At 34.8% G+C, this 20,842-nt stretch overlaps 1 protein-coding gene across 9 annotated transcripts in view; it reads right to left on the bottom strand.

The window, feature by feature from the left end:
* Positions 1 to 1,758: 1,758 nt before the first annotated feature.
* JMJD1C (jumonji domain containing 1C) overlaps positions 1,759 to 20,842 on the bottom strand; it is a 346,802-nt gene continuing 327,718 nt past the window's right edge. For all 9 annotated transcript variants that reach the window (XM_044755764.2, XM_014833340.3, XM_070488619.1 and 6 more), the window contains 9 exons: positions 20,211 to 20,489; positions 17,360 to 17,528; positions 16,694 to 16,784; positions 16,076 to 16,206; positions 15,559 to 15,681; positions 12,012 to 12,151; positions 10,604 to 10,780; positions 2,957 to 3,088; positions 1,759 to 2,678 (listed from right to left, as the gene is read on the bottom strand). In XM_044755764.2, coding sequence (XP_044611699.1) covers positions 2,589 to 2,678; positions 2,957 to 3,088; positions 10,604 to 10,780; positions 12,012 to 12,151; positions 15,559 to 15,681; positions 16,076 to 16,206; positions 16,694 to 16,784; positions 17,360 to 17,528; positions 20,211 to 20,489 — 1,332 coding nt within the window. In that variant the 3' untranslated portion in view covers positions 1,759 to 2,588. The remainder of the gene's footprint in view (positions 2,679 to 2,956; positions 3,089 to 10,603; positions 10,781 to 12,011; positions 12,152 to 15,558; positions 15,682 to 16,075; positions 16,207 to 16,693; positions 16,785 to 17,359; positions 17,529 to 20,210; positions 20,490 to 20,842) is intronic.

A 20,842-nucleotide genomic window follows, 5' to 3' on the forward strand; every position in this document is an offset into this window, starting at 1 on the left:
AACGCATACCCCCTCTACCAAAGGGATCTAACAGGAAACTAGACAATGATTTGTATGGGTGCTAGGATCCCAAAATGCATGGCAGAAGAGAAATGGATTTGGCCACATATAATCTATTAATCAGGAAAAGGAATTCATAGTCAGGTCTACTTGACATTAAGACTAAAATGGGGGGACCTAAATATTCATCACAAGTTTCCCTTTATAACATCTCCTTGAAGTTTTTCAAATTATTCTACACATTTAATACTTACTGTATCACTGTCTGGAGGAAATGAATATATTCAGATGTTTTCATACATGAGGCACACCTGAGCCAACCAAACTGATGGAGGGAACAAGCTAAATGGTCAGAGGAATTGCTCCATCACGGATCTGATCAGTAGCACAACTCCTCAACCTTCTAAAACGTAAACAAATGTCTTCAATGATCTAAGTATCCTAGTTCTCTCTCTCCACCCATGCCTTACCAAGAATTAGGTCACTAGCATAGAATAAAGACCATGGATAGAATACTCTCATCAGGTGAATTTACTCTGAAAGAAGCCACAATGCCAGGCTCGCTCTGCCCTGGCTTCAGGTATTTTGTAGGGGTTCTAGCATAGTAAAAAGGGGCTCAAGCAACAGCAAGAGAAGAAAAAACCTTTTGAAAGGAAATCAACAAGGACTTTGGGCTCCTGGCAAACTTTAGGGGACCAGCAAGAGGTACTCTACTCCAGAATTAGTATCTTGGGCATGAAATTAATTTCACACCAAAATTAAATCAGATGGTACATTTGAAAGCGTTAAAAAGATACCATTTAATGAGTTGAGATACATTTTGAAAAATAGTATTAAAAAGTCAAAAACTTACAAAAGAAGATTTGCATAATCATTTGAACTATTCCTAGCCCATTTTTTTTCCCTAGCCAAGTAGTCATCATCAATCCCATTAACCTTTGTGCCCGGTGGGGCATTAATGTGAAATGTAACTGCTCACATTTCTGGTTGAACCTTATCTGGAGTGGAAGGTGGCATAATAGCCTACACGGAGCTAAAAGATGGCAGACATTAGCAAGAGGATAAAAACTAAGCAATTTACAGAGTCACAACTTGGGCTACTACTTTTTTAAGTTATGTGCTTTCAGATGAGAAGAAAAGGCTGTCCCCTCAATATCCTGCAGGTGTCAGTGCAGGGCTATGTATTTCCAGTAAAATTCAAATAGTTAGGACTATGTGAGCCTCAAGCAACCAACTGATAATAGTAGTCAGCTATTAAAACCAAGACTCCAAATTAAAGCAACTTACCAACGTCATACAGTAAGTAGGACTTGTATACAACCCGAGCTGACTGACTTCAGGCTCTTGCCTGCCATCTGCTTCCCCATTCTTTCCCCCCAACACTATATTAGCAGCTATCTTCTGCTGTGAAAAACTTACTTGAAATTGGTTGAATACATACTCTCATAATTATGGCTTTTAAAATTCATGTATACTTTCCTCTTTCAATTTAAATGTGTTCGTAAGTAACAAATGTTGGAGTTACCTGTATTCCTTTCTTTAATTGCACCATAAGATAAGTAAGGGGAGGCACTTATTTGTGATGGCCCGTAAAGTCTGAAGAAAGCTGAAAAAAGCTTACAAGAAGACAAGACAAGGGTTGTAAAAGTTCCAGGAGAGAACATTATATCACAAGAAAATGCTAATAGTCACCTTGATGATGAAGAAGCCTCCAGTAGTATGTTTGTCAAAAAAGGTAAAACTCTGGAAACAAACCAATTTTTGATAAAGTCCTTTTAATGGAAAATGTAAAACCCCTTTCAACTTTAATGTACAAAGCCATATGTAACACTTGCACTTTAACAAATAAAAGCAAGCCAATGTTTTAAAAAAATACATCATTAAATGTATATATGTATATATTTACATAGCATATTAAGTTTAATATTTAGCTTTAAAAGTTCACATAAATTTTACCAAAATGAGACAATTTTAAATAAATTACACCTTTTGAAATGTTTAATTGTACAGTCAATAGCTTCAACAAAATATTGAAGTGTCTGTATTTAGTATCTACTTTATATACTTTACATTTTACAAATTTTACAATTATTTGGCAGTAATTTTCTGATTATGACATGAATGCTGTGCGATTCAGCAATTTCCCAAATGCAGGCAATAGCTGGTGTTTGTGTCCTATTCTCACAGTAACTGTCTCAATGTAGTGAAAAATATCAGTTATTTTAGTAAACTGTACAAGGTCACATTTACACTTGATCAACAATATAGCATAGAATTTTGTATCTTTTCTTCCAAAAATAAATACATCATTTTAAATCTGGCATTTTCACAAATATCATATACACTATAATACAAAAACAGCTATGAAGCGCTGCTTTTTAAATTTAGCTTGTTTTAATAACTAACATTGAATCACAGGAAGTGTGACTTATGCTATACTGCTGCGGTGTCAGTAACAAGTAATTACTACAAAGAGAATTTCTTGGCACTGATGGTTTTATGAAGCTTAAGTCAGTGTGCATACATATCACTGTTCAAGAGTAAGTAATCTCAGTTCAATGGCCTAAAAACATCAAACTGGACCACACCTAATTTTCTTCCGTATCCTCTAATTCATCTTCATGTATCTTCAAAGATCTCACCATTTCCTTGACTGCATGATACAAGATATTTTTAACCTGAAAGAAATGAAAACTGCTAGATTAAAAAAAATTTTTTTAATGGAACAATGCCAAATTCAAGAAATATAAATGTCAAAGTTAAAGAATGCTGTTAAACCAAGTTAAAATAAGGGCCACTAAAAGTCATACAATTAAATGCATACTGGTGTTAACCTTTGGTTGTTATCCTAATGTGACAAACTAGGCAATGAATGCCTAAGCTGTTATGCATGTATCTTATTTCTGACTATCAAAAGCCTGCAGAACAGGAGCTAGTTAGAAAACTCATCTCCTACCTGTAGTTTATCATCATAATTGATTTCTTCCTTCAAAAGTCTCAGTTCCTGTGTTAAATGAAATGACTGTACAAGATGTTCTGGAGACACAAAGTCTTCGGTTACCTGAATACAGCTGTGAAAATTCTGTACCTATCCACAAAACAAAAACAGTAAAATATAAATTTTAGGAGATGGGAATAAGGAAAAGCAAAGCTGTCTATAAACAGTAAACAGAAGGAACAATTCACCAGAGGACTTATTTTCTCCAAAACATCAAATGCATTTCAAAGCAGACCACCACACTTTATGAGAAAGTAATATAACTGAAAAACTTCATGTAAAGAGACTTTGTAAACAGAATATTTTTAAATGATGAAAAGAACATTTCCAGGAATCCTTCAGAGAGGCTGATAATCAAATCCTAAATTATCACTTTTGTCAAGGTAGATTTTTTGGTGCTCCTTAAAAAAAAAAAAAGCTAACTGGAAAGTATCTGTTTTACCAATCAGTGCAATCTCAATGTTTGTTGTTGCTCCTCTGGCTTTCTGCATCTGGGTCATTTCACTAGCAACTTTTATGCCAGAGAGTACACTAAAGAAAAGGAAATGAAACTTAGTTTGATTATTTGAGGAACTGGGATGAAAACTGCAGGTCCAGACAGATCTACTAATCACGATAGTTTTAGAATTACCCCAGGATTTTGTTTATTTGTGCCTTTCTTTCAGATTAACCAGTTAAACATATCCTTCACTCCCCTGTGGCAACAGTTGTCTCTCTCCTGACTAAATGGTGCCAATCAATAGCCTTATCTATTATTTGTTCAGCATGTACAAAATGACTCCACACTTCACTATTTCTTAGAACTGCTTTCTATTAATGCTGAGTATAATGACAGAGAAAGGATCACACTGATCCACTCTGGATTTTGTGATGTTTCTAGGTTGTCTTCTAGTCATATTAAAAGACATCATAAAATTCCTGGGAAAGGAAAAATAAATGAAAACTAAACATTTAAATTTATTCTAATTTTTTAAAGTATGAAAATAAATTTGGGAGGAGTGAGGTGAAGAAGATAAGTGGGGAATAGAGACTATGGAAAAAGTCTAATTGGCAGTAGAGTGATGGAATTTTAAAAAGGCTAGAATTCCTCCTGTTGACATAATGACCACCTGAACAGCTGCTGAAGTCTACAGAGTTCTTTAACTCAAGTATGCGCCTACATTGATAACTTGGTAGCATACATATAGTAAACATTCTCTTCCTTTAATCATTAGGTCGTTGGTTCCTCTGGAGGATGAACATAGTGGATACCTCACATTTTCAGCACTGCTGTACAATGTCACTGGTTCTTCATTATGTATCTGTGAACAGATGCTCTATTTCACACAGCAGGAAACTATGGATAAGAGGTTCAGTGCCTGTTCCGAGATAAATCAGCCAATAAATGGTAAGTCAACAGGAACCCAGCTCCTGTGTTACCTTGTCTAACAGATGCTTTATAGATCCATGTTAACTTAGTCACACCAGCATACAGTCTCCAAATGCCCTAGCTCCTCGTGTCTTTCATTTATCTGAACATGCTGTGGAGACTGTCCTTCAAAAGTTCTAACATGTGACTTTTAGCATGTTTAGTTCTATTGTTCTTATAATTTCTCTCTTCATTAATATATTTTTAATTATTTTTGTTTTTATTATTTTATTAATATTGTGTATACATCATTTTCCTGGCTTTTTTAGTTCTTTGTCCATGGTTTAGCTCTTTGAGCATATTGAAGGCAGTTGACTTGAGTCTGTGTCTAGTAAGTCTGATGTCTGGACTTCTTTAGGGACAGTTTCTGTTGATTTATTTTTCTTCCTCTATGAATGGGCCATACTTGCCTGTTTCTGTGTATATGACTTATAACTTTCTGTTGAAAACTGGGCATCTTAACATTATAATGTGGTAACTGGAAATCAGATTCTCCCTCTACCTCAAGGTTTGCTGCTGTTGATTACTGAGGGTTTCAGTCATCCATTTGTTTTGTGACTTTTCCAAACTATTTTTGCTAAGACTGTATTCCTTGTCAAGTGTGATCACTGAAGTCTGTTCCGTTATCTCACTGGTCAGCCAGTGACCTGCTAGAGATTTCCTTAAATGCCAAAATATCAGCTGCCCTTTTCTTCATTAAGCAGTCCCCTCGTTGATGTAAGTTTTGGATTAGATTCCAGAGTTCTGAAAGAGTTGTATTCTATCAGTCTTTGCCAGTTTATGGTTGTTTTAAAATCACTTTAGAACAGTGATTTTTACTCGTGCTTATGAGATGCTATTATGTTTCCTAATGACTTCAACCTGATATATTTTGCTTAAAGGCTTAAGGGTTAGTATGAACAGGCAAGGTTCAGTTTTAAAGTGGAACACATTTGAAGATCCCATTCCACTTATCCCTTTTTTGGGCCATCTTTGAGTCGGTTACATTTCACTTCCTTGACAATACGCTTTTATTTATTCTTGCCTTGCATGGATAAGCGTCTTATTCAGTTGTAATCATAAACAGGTAATGTTAAGAAAATGTAACTCTTTTGTGTTCATAGTAGGAAGGTTAAAATCTTGACACTGTGTTGCCATATACACAGCAACTTGTAAGAACTAAGAGTGGAAAGATTTTGCCAAAGTCCTTTTAGTCATATTTACAAAGAATTTACAACTTAGCAATATAAACTCACTATGAATGACCAAACACAATTAAGCTAAGTAGTTAAGGGCAAATTTATCACTCAAAATTTTGTGTTAATTTTCTAAAAAGTTGTTACTGGGGGCCGGCCCTGTGGCTGAGTGGTTCATGCACTCTGCTTCAGCAGCCCAGGGTTTTGCCAGTTCGGATCCTGGGCACAGACATGGCACTGCTCATTAGGCCATGCTGAGGTGGCATCCCACATGCCACAAGTGGAAGGACCCACAAGTAAAACATACACAACTATGTACTGGGGGGCTTTGGGAAGAAAAAGGAAAAAATAAATCTTAAAAAGAAAAAAAAGAAAGTTGTTGCTGTTTAAAACAAAGGCCACTCTAAACCTCAGAATACTAGAGCTGAGACAAAGTAAATCCTGGAGGTCAGAGTCTACCTGCTCTGTCTAGGGATATACAGGGGTTTCACAGACTCAGTCATGTCTCCCAACAGAAGATTTTTAAGTCTGCAATTCTATAGCAGTTCTAAGAATATACAGACATCTGTGGCTACAATACTTCCCTTCAGCTTCCTATGATATACATCTGAACACTTCTGCACAGAGCCCTTGTTCCCTCAGCTTGGCTCCTCAAAGTGCTCACTGCTGACAAACCAGAGAAAAGAATGTTGCTCCTTCCCTAGCACTGTGGCCCCTGTCATACAGTATCATTTGATTGAAACAGTTTGGTTGATAAGCGCCTTAGGTTTGCAAGGGCTTCCTATTTGCATGGTTTTCAAAGTGTAGTCCCCAGAGAGTAACATCAGCATCATCTGGGAACTTTTTAGAAATGCAAAATTTCAGGTCCCTCCTCAAACACACTGAATCAGAAACTTTGTGGGTGGGGTTCAGCAATCTGTTTTATCAAGCCCTCCAGGAAAATGTGATGTATACTCAAGTGTGAGAAGCACTGACTTAGAGTTTGGGATTATTTTAAGGGTTAACTGTAGTCTATTGGAAGGGTTGAAGCCATCAATTTACTCTAAGGACTAAACAAATTGTAAATAATAATAATGTAACTCAAATCCAAGTTAACACTATGAACAGAGTTCTTAATTCCTTTTAATTTTCTCTCAAAACCACATTACCACCACTTGTGAGTCATGGACAACACCCTTTCAACAGAGTACAAATAACTGTGCTATCATTAGCACACCACACAAAGGAAGGGAGGCAGAAATTCTTGTTCTTATAGCTGGCAATTCTGCGCCAAAATATGCAGCAGAGGAGTTTTTGTCTTGGAACACTCAGCAATTTACTGGCAGAGCTCAGGATAGAATTTTCCAATCTAGGTCCTATGTGCTGCCTCAGTCTATTTAAGTATAACATCTTTTTATCATAGATGAAATTTGCTCTCTGTAATCTAAGTGAAATTTCTACATATCTCAAAATAAAATGTTTTCCTATGTACTTAGGTGTACAGTCATAAGAGGAAGTTAGATTCCAACTGAAGTAAACTTTCTGAAGTAGCCAGAGAAGACACATATAGTAAGAGGTCAAAATTTACATGTTTATATAAAGAGCACAATATATATAAATTTTGGAAATCACAATTTTGTTTTCATCCACACTTGTGCAAAAGTATGCTGTATGAGAACACATTTTCAGGCCTTTGGGCCTTACAAACATTTAAGTGCATTATTCCAGGCATGGGAGACAGCAATGAAAAACAGAAATCTCTGTCGTCATGAAGCTTACATTCCAGTCAGGGTTCAAAGACAATAAACAATAAATTATGAAGCATGTTAGAAGGTGAAGATTGAAATGGAGGAAAATAAAGCAGGGAAGAAAACAGGGAGTTGGGAGAGACCTCACTGAAGTGACATTTGAGCAAAGCCTTAAAGAATGTGAAGAAGCAAGTCTTACAGATATCTGGGAAGAAAAAGAATGCAGGCAAAAGGATTAGCAAGTACAATGCCCTGGGGTAGGAACTTGTTTGGTGTATGTGAAAACCACAAAGAGGGCAGGGTGCCTAGAGAGAAGTAAGGAGGAGAGCAGTGCGAGAAGAAGGCAGTGAGGGGTAGGGATGTGTGTGTGTTGAGGGGAGTGTGGGCACAGACAGGATACAAGTTCAGATTTTTTAGGGCCTTGTGAGGCCTTGAGCAGAATGACATGTGAACTAAACTTTTTAACAGGATGACTTTTGCCTACCATTTTGAAAAAACATGGCTCTTCTCCTCCCTCTCCCCCACCTCCCAAGAATGTAGAAGCAGTAGAGAGAGAGAGATAGTACATCCACAGTATTTCTCTGTGGTTGCCTCTGGAAGAGAGGAACTGGGGGCAAAGGGGAAAAAAATATTGAAATTTTCACCGTGAACCTTTTGTACTGTTTGAATTTTCAAAAATCATATGAATATATTACATTTTCAAAAGAAAAGATATTTAAAAATAGTCTTTTCAACAAATAGTACTGGAACAACCGAATGTCCATATGCAAAAAACTGAACCTCAATCCATATTTTGTACTATATACAAAAATTAATGAAAAAGGGATCATGTGAAGACCTAAATGTAAGACTAAAAACTATAAAGCTTCTAGAAGAAAATGTAAGAGAAAATCTTTGTGATCTTGGGCTAGGCAAAAATTTTGTAGATACAATAAAAGTATGATACATGAAAGAAAAAATGATCAACTAAAGATGAAAAAACTTCTGCTCTTTTTAAGACACCAGTAAGAAAATGGAAGGACAAGCCACAGATTGGAAGAATGTATTTGCAAAGCACACAGCAGATAAAGGGCTTATAAGTAGAGTAGATAAAGAAAACTCAAAACTCAGCAAGAAAAAAAGAAAACCCAATTACAAAAATGGACAAAATATTTGAATACACATTTACCAAAATGATATACAGATGGCAAATAAGCACATGAATAGATGTTCAACACATTCAGTTATTAAGAAAATGTAAATTAAAACCACAATGAGATACCAATGCATACTCAAATGCTTAAAAACAAAACTGACAATAAGTAGAGGCAATAGAATTCAACATACACTGCTTTGGGGAATGAAAATGGTACAAGCATTTTGGAGAACAGCCTGGCAGGTTCTTATAAAGTTAATCATACATTTATCATATGACCAGGCAATCTCACTACTCGAGATTTATCCAACTAAAATGAAAACCTATGTTCATATAAAAACCTGTATGTGCATGTTTATAGTGGCTTTATTTATTAATGCCCCAAATGTTCTTCAATTGGTGAATGAATTTAAAAACTGTGGTACATTTATACAATGAACAACTACCCAGCAATAAAAAGCAACCAAGTACTGAAAAATACAACAACATGGATGAAACTCAAATGCATTACATTGAACAAGAGAAGCCAGACTCAAAGGCTACATATTGTTTGATTCCAATTATATGACATTCTTATAAAGGCACAACTATAATAACAGAAAACAGCTAAGTGGCTGTAGGAATGTCAGGTGGGAGGAGAGGTTGACTAAAAAGGGGTAAGAGGGAATTTCTTTAGGGTGAAGTATTCAATATTTTGAGTGTGCTGTTACCTAACTATATATTTGTTAAAACTTACAAAACTGTACACTAAAAAGGGTATATTCTACCATAAGCAAATTATACCTCAATTTTAAAAAATGACACTGTCCAGTTTAAGTAAACAGATACTGGATAAGTTGAACATGTGAGAAAGGAGTTTGAAGGGAACTTGTTTGTCAAAGAACTATTCCTGTTTACAAAAAGATTTACTGTACTATTCTCTTAAATAGGCTGCTCCTTTGAGGATTTTACATCTAAATATAGATTAGCCGTTTTACGGTAAGTGGCTAGAAGGCAAAAAAATGGTATGTGGGGTGAATAACAACTGAACTTGAATCATAAGCGATACAACATCTCTGAAATGATTATGTAAATCCATGGAAAAATAAAACAATTTAACATAAATAATACATTGATTAATACATTTAATTAATATATATTTTTTCTCCAGGAAGTTTTTGTAGAGAAAAGCTATATTTATTATGATGTTTTTATATTTTACTATCATAAATGCTACCTGAGATCTAAGAATGATAAATCTAACCTTGACCTTGACATCTTAAAAACTAAGTAACTACTATCACTTAAAGAGTATTTGTGCTATTATAATAGTGTCAACAAATGCTAAACAGGCAATAAGTGCAGATATAGTTATATAAAATGTGGGAAACTTCCTTTGGTAAAAGTACACACGTGAGATACCTTTCAATTAACAGGTGATGGAAAAGGTGGGGAACGAACACCGCAGCAAACTAGCCTTTTGGGTTCTCGAGTTTCCTTTGCACACATGCTTATTACTACAAGGGCTAAGCTGATCTATGGTAGCTCTCTACTTACAGAAATCCACTATATGCTTTCAATCCAATCCTCCATACTCAGTGTCTATTGTATTCCACACTTGCAGGTGCCACAGCCAAGCCACAGAAACAAAGATCAGGTGTTTAAAGTTTTGTGGATCGATAGCTATAAAATTACATACCCTCTCTCTTTGGACACGTTATAGCAAACTAGAGAGATAGATGGCACACTGAAATTCTGAATTATGGAATGATCTAGCCAGTAATTCATTCTACTCATACTTGATGCCTTAGAAAATGTATGATCTCTAAGTTTTGATACTCTCACTTCTGCTATTAAGTCTCACTATTGAGAATTGAATATACCTCTCTTTTTCCCCTAGAAAAGTCTTAAAACTTGGATTTCAATCCACTAAACAGAAACAATATGAAAAATGGATATCTGGCTCACGTTAAAACAATTTAAGTTATCAAAGCACTTAATTATGTCATCTCTTCAAGCACTGGAAAGCTATTTTAGTGATTTCTTAATGAAGGCAGAATGGTGCGGAGGTCATTCTCTTACTTATGTCTTCTTTCATTTATGTCTATACTGTGAACAATTTCTTTTTCATCAAATTGGTTCTTTCAGTAACAAGTGTGTTAGGAATAAGTTTTTATGTACCTGATGAAGTGCTCCCGCTGGTAAGACAACAGCATCGCCAAGGAACTGAATCAGAGTGCAGGTTCTGACTCCATATTCCTCAAGCAGTCTTTGGCGGAGCTTTCTGTTCACATACCAACTTTGGTCACGTATTGGATCATGTTCTGGTAGAACTTCAAGGCCTTGTTCCTTTGAAATCTGAAACATGGATTAAAATTAAAATATACAGCCCAATTTAAGTAAGGGAAATGGTAAATCCTATTAAGTCTAATTTCAATGTTCTTTACAATAATAGTTTTTGTTCACAAAATTTTATGAAACAATGATTGCACTTAAGTTAAAGAAAACAGTATTTCACAACAATTTGAAAAGCCAAAGGATATTAAAACAATATTGCACACTGATATGCTATTAATAAAGTGAATCATACTTCCTTCTCACCTCCTCCTTCCACTATGAAGTTTCCATCCATTTTGTCCCTTCTTTAAATTGCTTCAAGAGTATAGCACAGAGATGAGGAAAAGCTTAGGTTAACAGCTTTTTTCCAAAAGCCAAACCATTCACAAGTACGGAATTCATAAACATTTCTTGATGTTGCTCTTTTTTTAAGGGAAGTACAAAGCTAAGTACCTTTATATTGCTAAACCTCCAACCTTTGACAAATCAATTTGAAGGGAGCTTTTTACTAATCAGTGAAATAATCTGCTTTAAAAAGCATAATTTTATATTTTAAGTTAAAACAGTTGTAGGTATTCTAGGATAAGACAGTAGGTACAGGGCTATATCTCCCTCACTTCTTACTGAGCACAGAGACAAACCATGGGTCCATTCAGAAAGAAAATGAAGTATAATAAGAAAAGCAGCAATGATAGTCCCTTAAAAGAAATCCCTATAATTACAAAGTGTGAAAAATATTTGAGCAGAGTGTTTCAACCAATTATTTCAGATTAATGTGTCACTTTCATTCAGAGTGTCTAACAACTAAATTAAAGGTACCACTACTCAAAATTTGAGTCTATTCAGGTAAGCAGAATTATTGTCTAGGTCAACAGCCAAACATATCAAATTAAAAAAAATAAAGATCTTACCTTATTTAGATGTTTCTATGACACATTAGTATTTATATCTCGCAATTCCCAATCACTACTTTTCACCAAGGGTTAACATCTGACACATCAACAGATTAGTTCTTTACTATAAGAGGGTGGGGGAACACTAGCAACTGAGAACAAGTCGCCATTCAAAACCCTCAACATAGAACAGGCTTTAAAAGGTGCAAGAGAAAAGAGCTTTTGATTTTTAACAACAAAAAATCCCCTCCTCCTTTGAAGTAAAAATTATTTAATGATCTTATATTGCTGAATGCCAAATGAAGTTACATTAAAAATTAATAAGTCCTTGCTCAAACTATTTGCAACCTAAATTATACCTTCTGAAGAAATTCCCTTATCTTGTCAATGTCTTTCCCAGCATAAATATGCCACAGAGCACCAGGTATTTCACTTGAGTCCTTCAACCGTTTTCTTAAAATGTCATCCAAATCTTCTTCCTCAAATTTCTTGAGTATTCCTGAAACAGGAGAATTTTTCAAATTGGTCAGTATAGACTACCAGAAAGCCAAGTCTCCAAAAATTCATCTATTAGCGCAGCAAAGAGCCTGACTAGATTGGGACTCTTAAAGAGGCGCTAAACCCAGTTATATAACAAAATTGTTAGAACTACATGACCAGAGAACGTCAATCCTGTGTAACTGGGGACAGACTAACAGTAATTTTCTCAGTTCAGTTCATTTGTTTTCTGTAAACTAAGGCATAGGAAATTAAAAAATCAAGGGTTTCTACTTAAACTTTACGCTCCTCCTCTCCCAAGGAGGTGGTCATAATGATGATTTGTACTCATATAGCATTTCATAACTTATGAAGGACTTTCATGATCACTATTAATTAGGCAGTCTCTAAAACTACTTAGTAAGGTAGGTGAGGATCACAACCTCTATTTCATATCTGAGCAAATAGGTTCACTGAGATGAAGGGATTTGTTCATCACCATAACTAATGATTGGCACAGTAGAGTGTCTTCTGACTAATTCCTGGGAGATCTCATATATTATTATTGGTTAATCTGTAATCAAATGCAAATATTTCATGTGCTGTGGTTTTGAGGAAACACCAGGCCATTTCTTCTAAAATGTTGACAAACTAGAAACTGTAAATATATATGTATGTACAGAAAAAACCACGATAACTGTGGTTGTCTCTGAGTGAAGTATAGGAAAGTCGTCTTTTTCTGTTTTTTTTTTTTTTTTTTTTTTTTGCTGAGGAAGATTCACTGTGAGCTAACATCTGTGCCAATCTTCCTCTGTTTTTTTTTTGTATGCTGGCCGCCAGCACAGCATGGCCACTAACACAGTGGTGTAGGTCAGCATCTGGGAATGGAACCGGGGCCGCCGAAGCGGAGCGTGCTAAGCTTAACCACTAGGCCACTGGGGCTGGCACGGAAGGTCTTCTTTTTCATACTCGATTTCACTATAGTGAAGATTTTAAAGAAATGTTGTTTTAAGAGAAAAAGAAACCTACTGACTGCTACAAAGAATGCATCAGATGTTTTCTACTTTGTGACAGTAAAATCTTTTTTATCTTTAAAGTTGGCTGCCAGGATTTCTTAATTCAAACATGTATTAAGTGTTTACAATGTCCCAGATGCTGTCCAAGAATGTTGGGGATTAGAGTTAAGAAAGACCAAGTCAAGACCTCACAGGGTAAAAAACAGTATTAATAAATGGAGGCAAATAAACAAGCATATCAAATAGTGCTAAGTGCAATTATATGAGTAACAAAGGGTACACAAAGAGTGGTTCAGTTCTCGAATGTTATCTGTGTTACCTATGTTTAAAATGTTATCTTTAAAAATGACAGTTGTGGGACTACATCAGACCAAGGAGCTTCTGCAACACAAAGGAAACCCGGAACAAAACAAAAAGACAATCCACCAACTGGGAGAACATATTTGCGAATCATTATTCCAACAAGAGGTTAATCTGTAAAATATATAAAGAACTCATACAACTCAATAACAAAAAAACAAACAACCCAATCAAAAAATGGGCAGAGGATAGGAACAGTCATTTGTTCAAAGAAGATATACAGATGGCTAACATCTGAAAAGATGTTAAACATCACTAATCATTAGGGAAATGCAAATCAAAACTACAAACTATCACCTTACACCTATTAGAATGGCTATAATTACCAAGACAAAAAACAACAAATGTTGGAGGGGATGTGGAGAAAAGAGAACCCTCATACGCTGCTGGTGGGAATGCAAACTTGTGCAGCCACTATGGAAAACAGTATGGAGACTTCTCAAAAAACTGAAAATAGAAACACCATTTGACCCAGCTATCCCACTACTGGGTATTTATCCAAAGAACTTGAAATCAACAATCCAAAGAGACTTATGCACCCCTATGTTCACTGCAGCATTATTCACAATAGCCAAGAAAGCAACCCAAGTGCCCAGTGTCTGATGAATGGATAAAGATGTAGTATATAGACACATGTAGGGAATGATATAGGGAATGATTTGAACAAAGTACAATAGTACAATAAAAGTACAAAGTACAAAGTACAATAAAAGGTATAAAAGAGATAATTAACTCTGTGTCATCACAGGCTTTGAAAGGATAAATAATTTGAACCACAGGTCACACATTTCTGTGCTAGAGCTGGGACCACAACTCAAGTGCATCTGACTCTCAAATCCTTGGGAGTTGAGGAAGCAGAGTTTTTACCTAGTATAATCAATCGTATCAGTTAAGGGAGCTGAGAAACAACATAAAAATGAGTCCCTGTAGTTTTGGGAGAATTTAGGGTGTGTATCATAGGAGCTGTCAAATATACACAGAAGTAGAGTGACTGCTATAATGAACCCCTATGTCCTGAGCTTCTAGTCACCACGCTGTAGATACATTCTGGGCTCTAGATATAGAGTTGGTGGTCTAAGTGGTGGCTGGAAGTCATAAATAGAATTTTACAGGAAGTGCATGTAAACTCGAAAAGGTAGAGAATAAAGTCTGCAACTTCATAAGGTGATTAAGAACCAGCGAAGTAGTGCCACAGAAGCCAAGGCCAGTATTTGAAGAGGGAGTGATTAATAGTGCCATTTATTACAGAGGGGACAAGTAATAAAAGGATGCGAAAGAAACCTGTGAATTATCCAATTGTGACTGTCAGTGAGAGCCACAGCAATAGTAATTTCAGTGGGGTGGCAGGTATAGAGGCCAAGCTGTGTTAAGTTGAAATGTGAAAGGGAAGTGAAAGAGACAGCAAAGAAATTGTTATAAGGGCGAGAGCAATAGGATGGTAGCAAGGAAGACAAGGTTTGAAGGTTTTCTTTTAAGAAAGTAGGAATAGTCTAGAGTCTCCTCCTACTCTGAATAAGCCAGTAGAGATGGAGAGTTTAAAGACCTATGTCTATGACGAAGGAAATAACAGATCGAACAAGGTTTCAGAAAGAAATCCAGAGAATGGTATCTAAAACCTATACAGTGGACAGAAAGATTATTTCTACTTAGGAGAAAAGGTCCCTTTTCTCTCTGATACTGGAGGGGAAAAAAGACTGCTTGAGGCACAAACCACGTCTTAATAATTTTCAGAGCTGCAGAACCTAGTTTCTATTCTTCAAAAAGTTTTTATAAGTGAGCTTAACAGTTTATTTTCATAAACACATTATTTAATGATAAGAAAGCATAAAATAAAGAAAAATATTCATTTTTAAAATTAAAATTCTTATTATATCAAAAAAAGACAGGTAAATTAATCACTCTTCAAGTAATAAAGATTAGAATATTCCTATATCCATTTCAATTCTTTTTGGAATCTTTGCTGTAAACTCGCAGGCTGACATTCTGGATAATACCAACGTGTGTAGTCATTCAACTATTACTTCAAAGACTATTCTTCTTTAAGTTTCTTTACCTGTTTTTGAGAGAACGCCATTTCCTTTTGCTATGCCAACATAGACTAGAATATTTACAACATCAGAAACTTCAACATGGAGATTTGTTGTTCCTATATCATGATCTTTAGCAGCAGCTACACCTGTGCATAAAAAAAATTTTACTTGCCAAAATACTTTACGTATCTCCTATATTCCCCCAAACGTCAACTCTATGTGGAAAATTGGTTAATTGTAATTTGACTTTTAGTCTCTCTGTTCCAAAACCTGCCCCTAAAAGCCAGAATCCCTGAAATGTCCCATAAAAATCAAATTAATATAAAATGTAAATATTTTGAAAGTAATTAGCAGGAACTTATAGCTATATGTTGGCTATTAATTCCTAATATACAGCTTGATACAGAAAAACATTTCAATGGATAATTAAAAGAACATATTTAGTAGAACCTAAAAATCATTAGACAATTTATCATTGGACAGAAGTTAGTTAAAATTCCATATAATTCCAAGTTGATAGAAATGCAAATATATACCTACCATAGGCACTGCACAACCTGGGTCCTAGATCGGGGCGTACAAAAAATCCTGGCAAGTGAGAGGCCAAATTGAATTTTCCTTCTGGATTACAATATTCTGGCAATGGCAGGCTTTTTAAAAGATCTTCATATCTGAAGAATAATAACTTTATTGATGTCTTTGGAATATAAAGATTTACATTAAGTGCTTTCAAATAAACAATTTTCAAGTTGTTCAAAACACAAGACAACCTTTCGCTGAGGCCTTTTTCAGGTAATACTGTCCTTGACTTCAAAGTTTAAATGAATGCGTAACACAAGGGCAAGCACAGAACAGAACTGATACTGACTAAAATTGCAATTTGCTTTCCCTAATCACAGGAAATTAAAAGCACCAAGAGAAGAGAGATCCCAAACAGACCCTCGTGTCTTACATGAACATTCTTTCCTTTACTGCCCTAACAAAGACTTTACCCTGCTGAGACTACAGAGATTCAGTTTTATTTCTGATTACTTATTTTTAATTAGGGAAGAAAATGCCTAAAAGTCACATTTGTAGTTCCTTATCCTAATTCTAGGGATAATCTCAGCTCAATTTCAAAGAGCCAGGTGTCAAAATAACAAGTTTCAACACACATACCTTGCTGGCATCATAGTCTTGAAGTCTTCTCCTGAAGGGCAGTCTTTCAATTTTAAAACAACTGTTTCTCCACTTTTTGTTTTTTGCCGTTCTATAATGAATGCAGTTAGTTACTAAAAAGGTAATCTCTGCCTTTTAATTTTTATTAATATTTGGAGATGAAGGAAAAAAACATAAAACGAATGATTTGATTGTTGTACAATAGGTACTTAACGATTGTTTATTGACTTTTATTTCTTATGTACTTACGTAGTGAGATTTTTGTTCCTTATGTACATAGATTATTTGTAATGTTGCAAAAAAATTATTTTAAGAAATCTCTACTGTTACTAAAATTATGGTCTTACATTTTCACTTTTAATTTTTCAAAGTATTTTACATAAATTATACAATTCAATTCTCAAAGGTTTATGGGGTTGCCAAAAATATTCCTCATATGATATAAGGAAACACATGATAAATGACTTTTTCATGGCCAGAGGAAATGAGGAGTGGAGCCAGGAATAGGACCAGTCTCTTCTTTCCAAGTATTTGTTTCTTTTTATTAGAGAACATAGTAAAATAGAAGTTTCAAAGATTAAAAATCCGTTAAGTCATATTTGGAATTTATCATTTTTTGGGTATGTTTAAGAAAACGGTAAAACAAACAAACAAAAAACAACATACTTGAAACTTCTTCAAAACCATCCCAGAATTCCTTAACATTGGCATTTGAAATAATGCTGTCTTTGCAGTTCAAGAGATCAGCTTGGTGGTCTCCAAAATCAAGACTAATTGATTCCGCCTTCCACAAGCTAGTGTTCATTTTCTTATGCACACCAGAAACCACTGCAGGCTTATAAATAAGTAAATAGACAGATATATACAAGTTAAAACGTATATAGACAGTTCCAAAATTTAATTTTACATGTGAATATAAGAAATGGATAACACATTAAGTTTCAGGACGAATGACAAATTTTGAAAATAAAAGAGTCTATTAAAAATAATCCCTACCCTGGAAAGATGTTCACAATACATCATCAAAAGAGAAAAGGTGAGGAAAGAATGCCATGTAAAGTACACTGCAATTTTTGTAAATAAAACTTAAAATGTGTAGTGATTTTCAGGAAAAAAGTCTGAAAGGCTACACTAAAAATTTCATTTCTAGGCAGTGTAAATATGGATATTTTTGCTTGCTTTATTTACAGACTGATTTTTATAGACAGAACATAACCTACCTATATATTCATATGTATGTGATATATGTAGTAAGATTTTAAATACATACAGTCCTTGAGATTAATACACAATTTATATACATTCTGAGTTTACAGCACTTGAACCACTTTCTTTACCTCCATACAGATTATGATAAAAATATTAAATAACCAGGCATAACATTAAATTTCAAGCCTAATGACTGATTTCCTGAAAGTGAATCTCTTTGAAATCATGACTTCAAATTCTCTCAAGGCACTCTAACCCAAAAACCAACAACTGAAAGTTCTAAAACCCCAATGCTGATGTAAAAATACCTCTCAGGCAATCTAATATATTATTCTGGTTTTTTAAAAAATTCCCTTATTATAAATGAAGTAAAAGTCTGGGATATTGAGAGCAGAGCAAGTTGTGACTTAAGAGTCTCTTCTAAAAGATTCCATTTATTAAGTACTCTTTAAATTCATAAGATAATTAAACTTTGGGAACCATAAGAGTAGAATAACTTCCAGCTAGGGTTCTTATCACAAAAGATATCTCAAAAGAAAAGGAAAAAGTAAAACAACAACAAAACTACCCTAAAGTCTGGTTAACTGTTTGGGTGACTGCTCCATTAAACTTCTTTTTAATAGGCTAATAATATATCCAACTATTAAAACAGGTTCAGCTATTAGATAATTAACCATTGCCAGCAATTCACATATTAATTCACAGCCCCTAACATGCCTATCCAATAATACTAATACCCCTATCCAGCCCTACACCACTCATTCTTATGATAACCAGTGGCTTGGGAAAAGTCAGATTTAAAAAAATGACACAGGCAAGTTAATTAGTATATTAGAATATTCTGAAGCAGAATTCTTAGGCTACCATCATCATCATCATCTTTGCAATATACTAAAAGCCTTCCTAACTGGACTCCTTGCTTCTGGTCTTATCCCCCTCTGATCCAACTTCCAATCTGCTTTGCTCTCAGTTACTTTAAAATGTCATGCTGATTACTGTGATTCCTCAATTAAAACTATCATCTACAGGATAAAGTTCAAATTCCTTAGCATGATATGTAAAGGCCCTTCATGATCATAACCATAAACACCTCATTTCCCCACCACTACCCACAGAACTCTTACCTATATTCCAGACAAACAAAACTGAACAGTTCTCCAAACACCTGATGCCTTTTGTTTATCTCTAACCTCTTGGCCATCTAGAAAAACTTCACTTAACCTCTGTGGCATCAATTCAAACTAGCCTTTCTGAATTAGTACTCTAGCTTAGTCATTCTTTCCTTTGGGTTTCCATAGCACTTTAAACAAATTTCTTAGAATATTTAACATATTTATAAAAATATTTATTTATTGAAGCCCACACAAAATTAAGTGGTCTAAATTGTGACCCAGCAATGGCATGGAGACTTCAAGGAGAGCCAACCAAAAAAACCCCCTAAATGTAATGGATGGGTGTCTATTTTTTCTCAGGAGAGAGGAACCAAGCTTTCATAGGATTTTTGAAAAGGATTAGTGACCTAGAAACATTTTAAACCATTGTACTAAAATAGTTCTTACTCGTTTTTACATAACTTACTCATTTTTATATCTTTAACAACCAGCAGAAAGACTAGATTTTATTAGGTGCTCAATAACTATCTGTTGAATGAAGAAAAGTGAAATAAAATAGCAATGATGTTTTCCAGAAAGCAAGAAAAAAACTGAACATAATTTGCATAACATAAGTCATGCAAATTCTTAATTCTGTTCATAACTTGTGCATTAATGTAGCAAATTGCCATCTGAAATGTATATCAAAACTTTGGTGAAACAAAATCATTTTATTTGAGCAGAATTAAATAATGGAGATTGTCATTCAAGATTTGATAAACTAACATAAATAAATGCTCTGTGAATAAACATTAAAGGAAAAAACATCTACATCTCCAGCAGTTCAAGAAAAATGCTTCTAGTATTAATGTTTTAATAGTAGATATAAATCTGTTAACTTGGCTTTATAAATGTAAAAAAATGAAGGAGGTAGCAAACTTTGTAAATATATGGCTCTATTAAAAGTCTGTTGACTGACAGATCAAAAATATAACACCAAATAAACAGTGGTTCCCTGTTAATTCATTTAAATCTGGCCAAAAAGAAGAATTCTAAAGTAATCATCTGGTAACCTTTTTGGTGTTTTGCTATCTTACTTCTGCCCCAACTGTGGTACTATCTTTCCCGTGTTTCTATCCCTAAGGAGAGAACCATTTTGCCTACTCAACGAGCTTGAGTTCCACTAAGAATGTACTAAATCACCTTAAAATACTCACTTGTCCATGTTTCCAAAACTCTCTGAAAAGCTTCCAATTATTAATATTTTTATAGTCCTTAAGCCACAGAATATGCTTCTCACAGATCCAAGAATGTGGTATATCACTGTATAATTTATTGTTTTCATCCATGGCAGATTTTCTGCTCTCTTTAGGCTCTTCTTTAAGCTCTGGTTTCACATTTATCTTAGAGGCTTTATTTGGTGGAATTTTGTTTTCAACAACCGAAGCAATTATGTCATCAAGAATGTTTGGCATAGTCCTTCCAGTTTTACCACTCTATTAGGGAAAAAAATTATATTTTGAGAGGAAAAGTATACATTTAAAAATTTTCACTTTGATTTACTAACATAGCAAACAAGCAACACAAAATATATACCTGCCTTCAAGATTATATAATCATTGTCAGTGGATATGGATTTCTAGTCCCTACACTGTTCTTGATAGGTAGGAACCAGAAGTTTGGTGGTCTCCATGTGAGAAACTGCCACGTCTGCAGAAACTAGAAGTGTGGCTTTCCTACCTTTTTATATTGTTTTAGGACTAGGGCAGAGGAGACAGGTAGGTGGAATCTCCCATATACTTTTAAAAGCCACTAAGAATTTGTGCCTGTCTATACAATTATTCTGTTT

Source organism: Equus asinus, chromosome 2, assembly GCF_041296235.1.
Source record: "Equus asinus isolate D_3611 breed Donkey chromosome 2, EquAss-T2T_v2, whole genome shotgun sequence".
Lineage (NCBI taxonomy): Eukaryota > Metazoa > Chordata > Mammalia > Perissodactyla > Equidae > Equus > Equus asinus.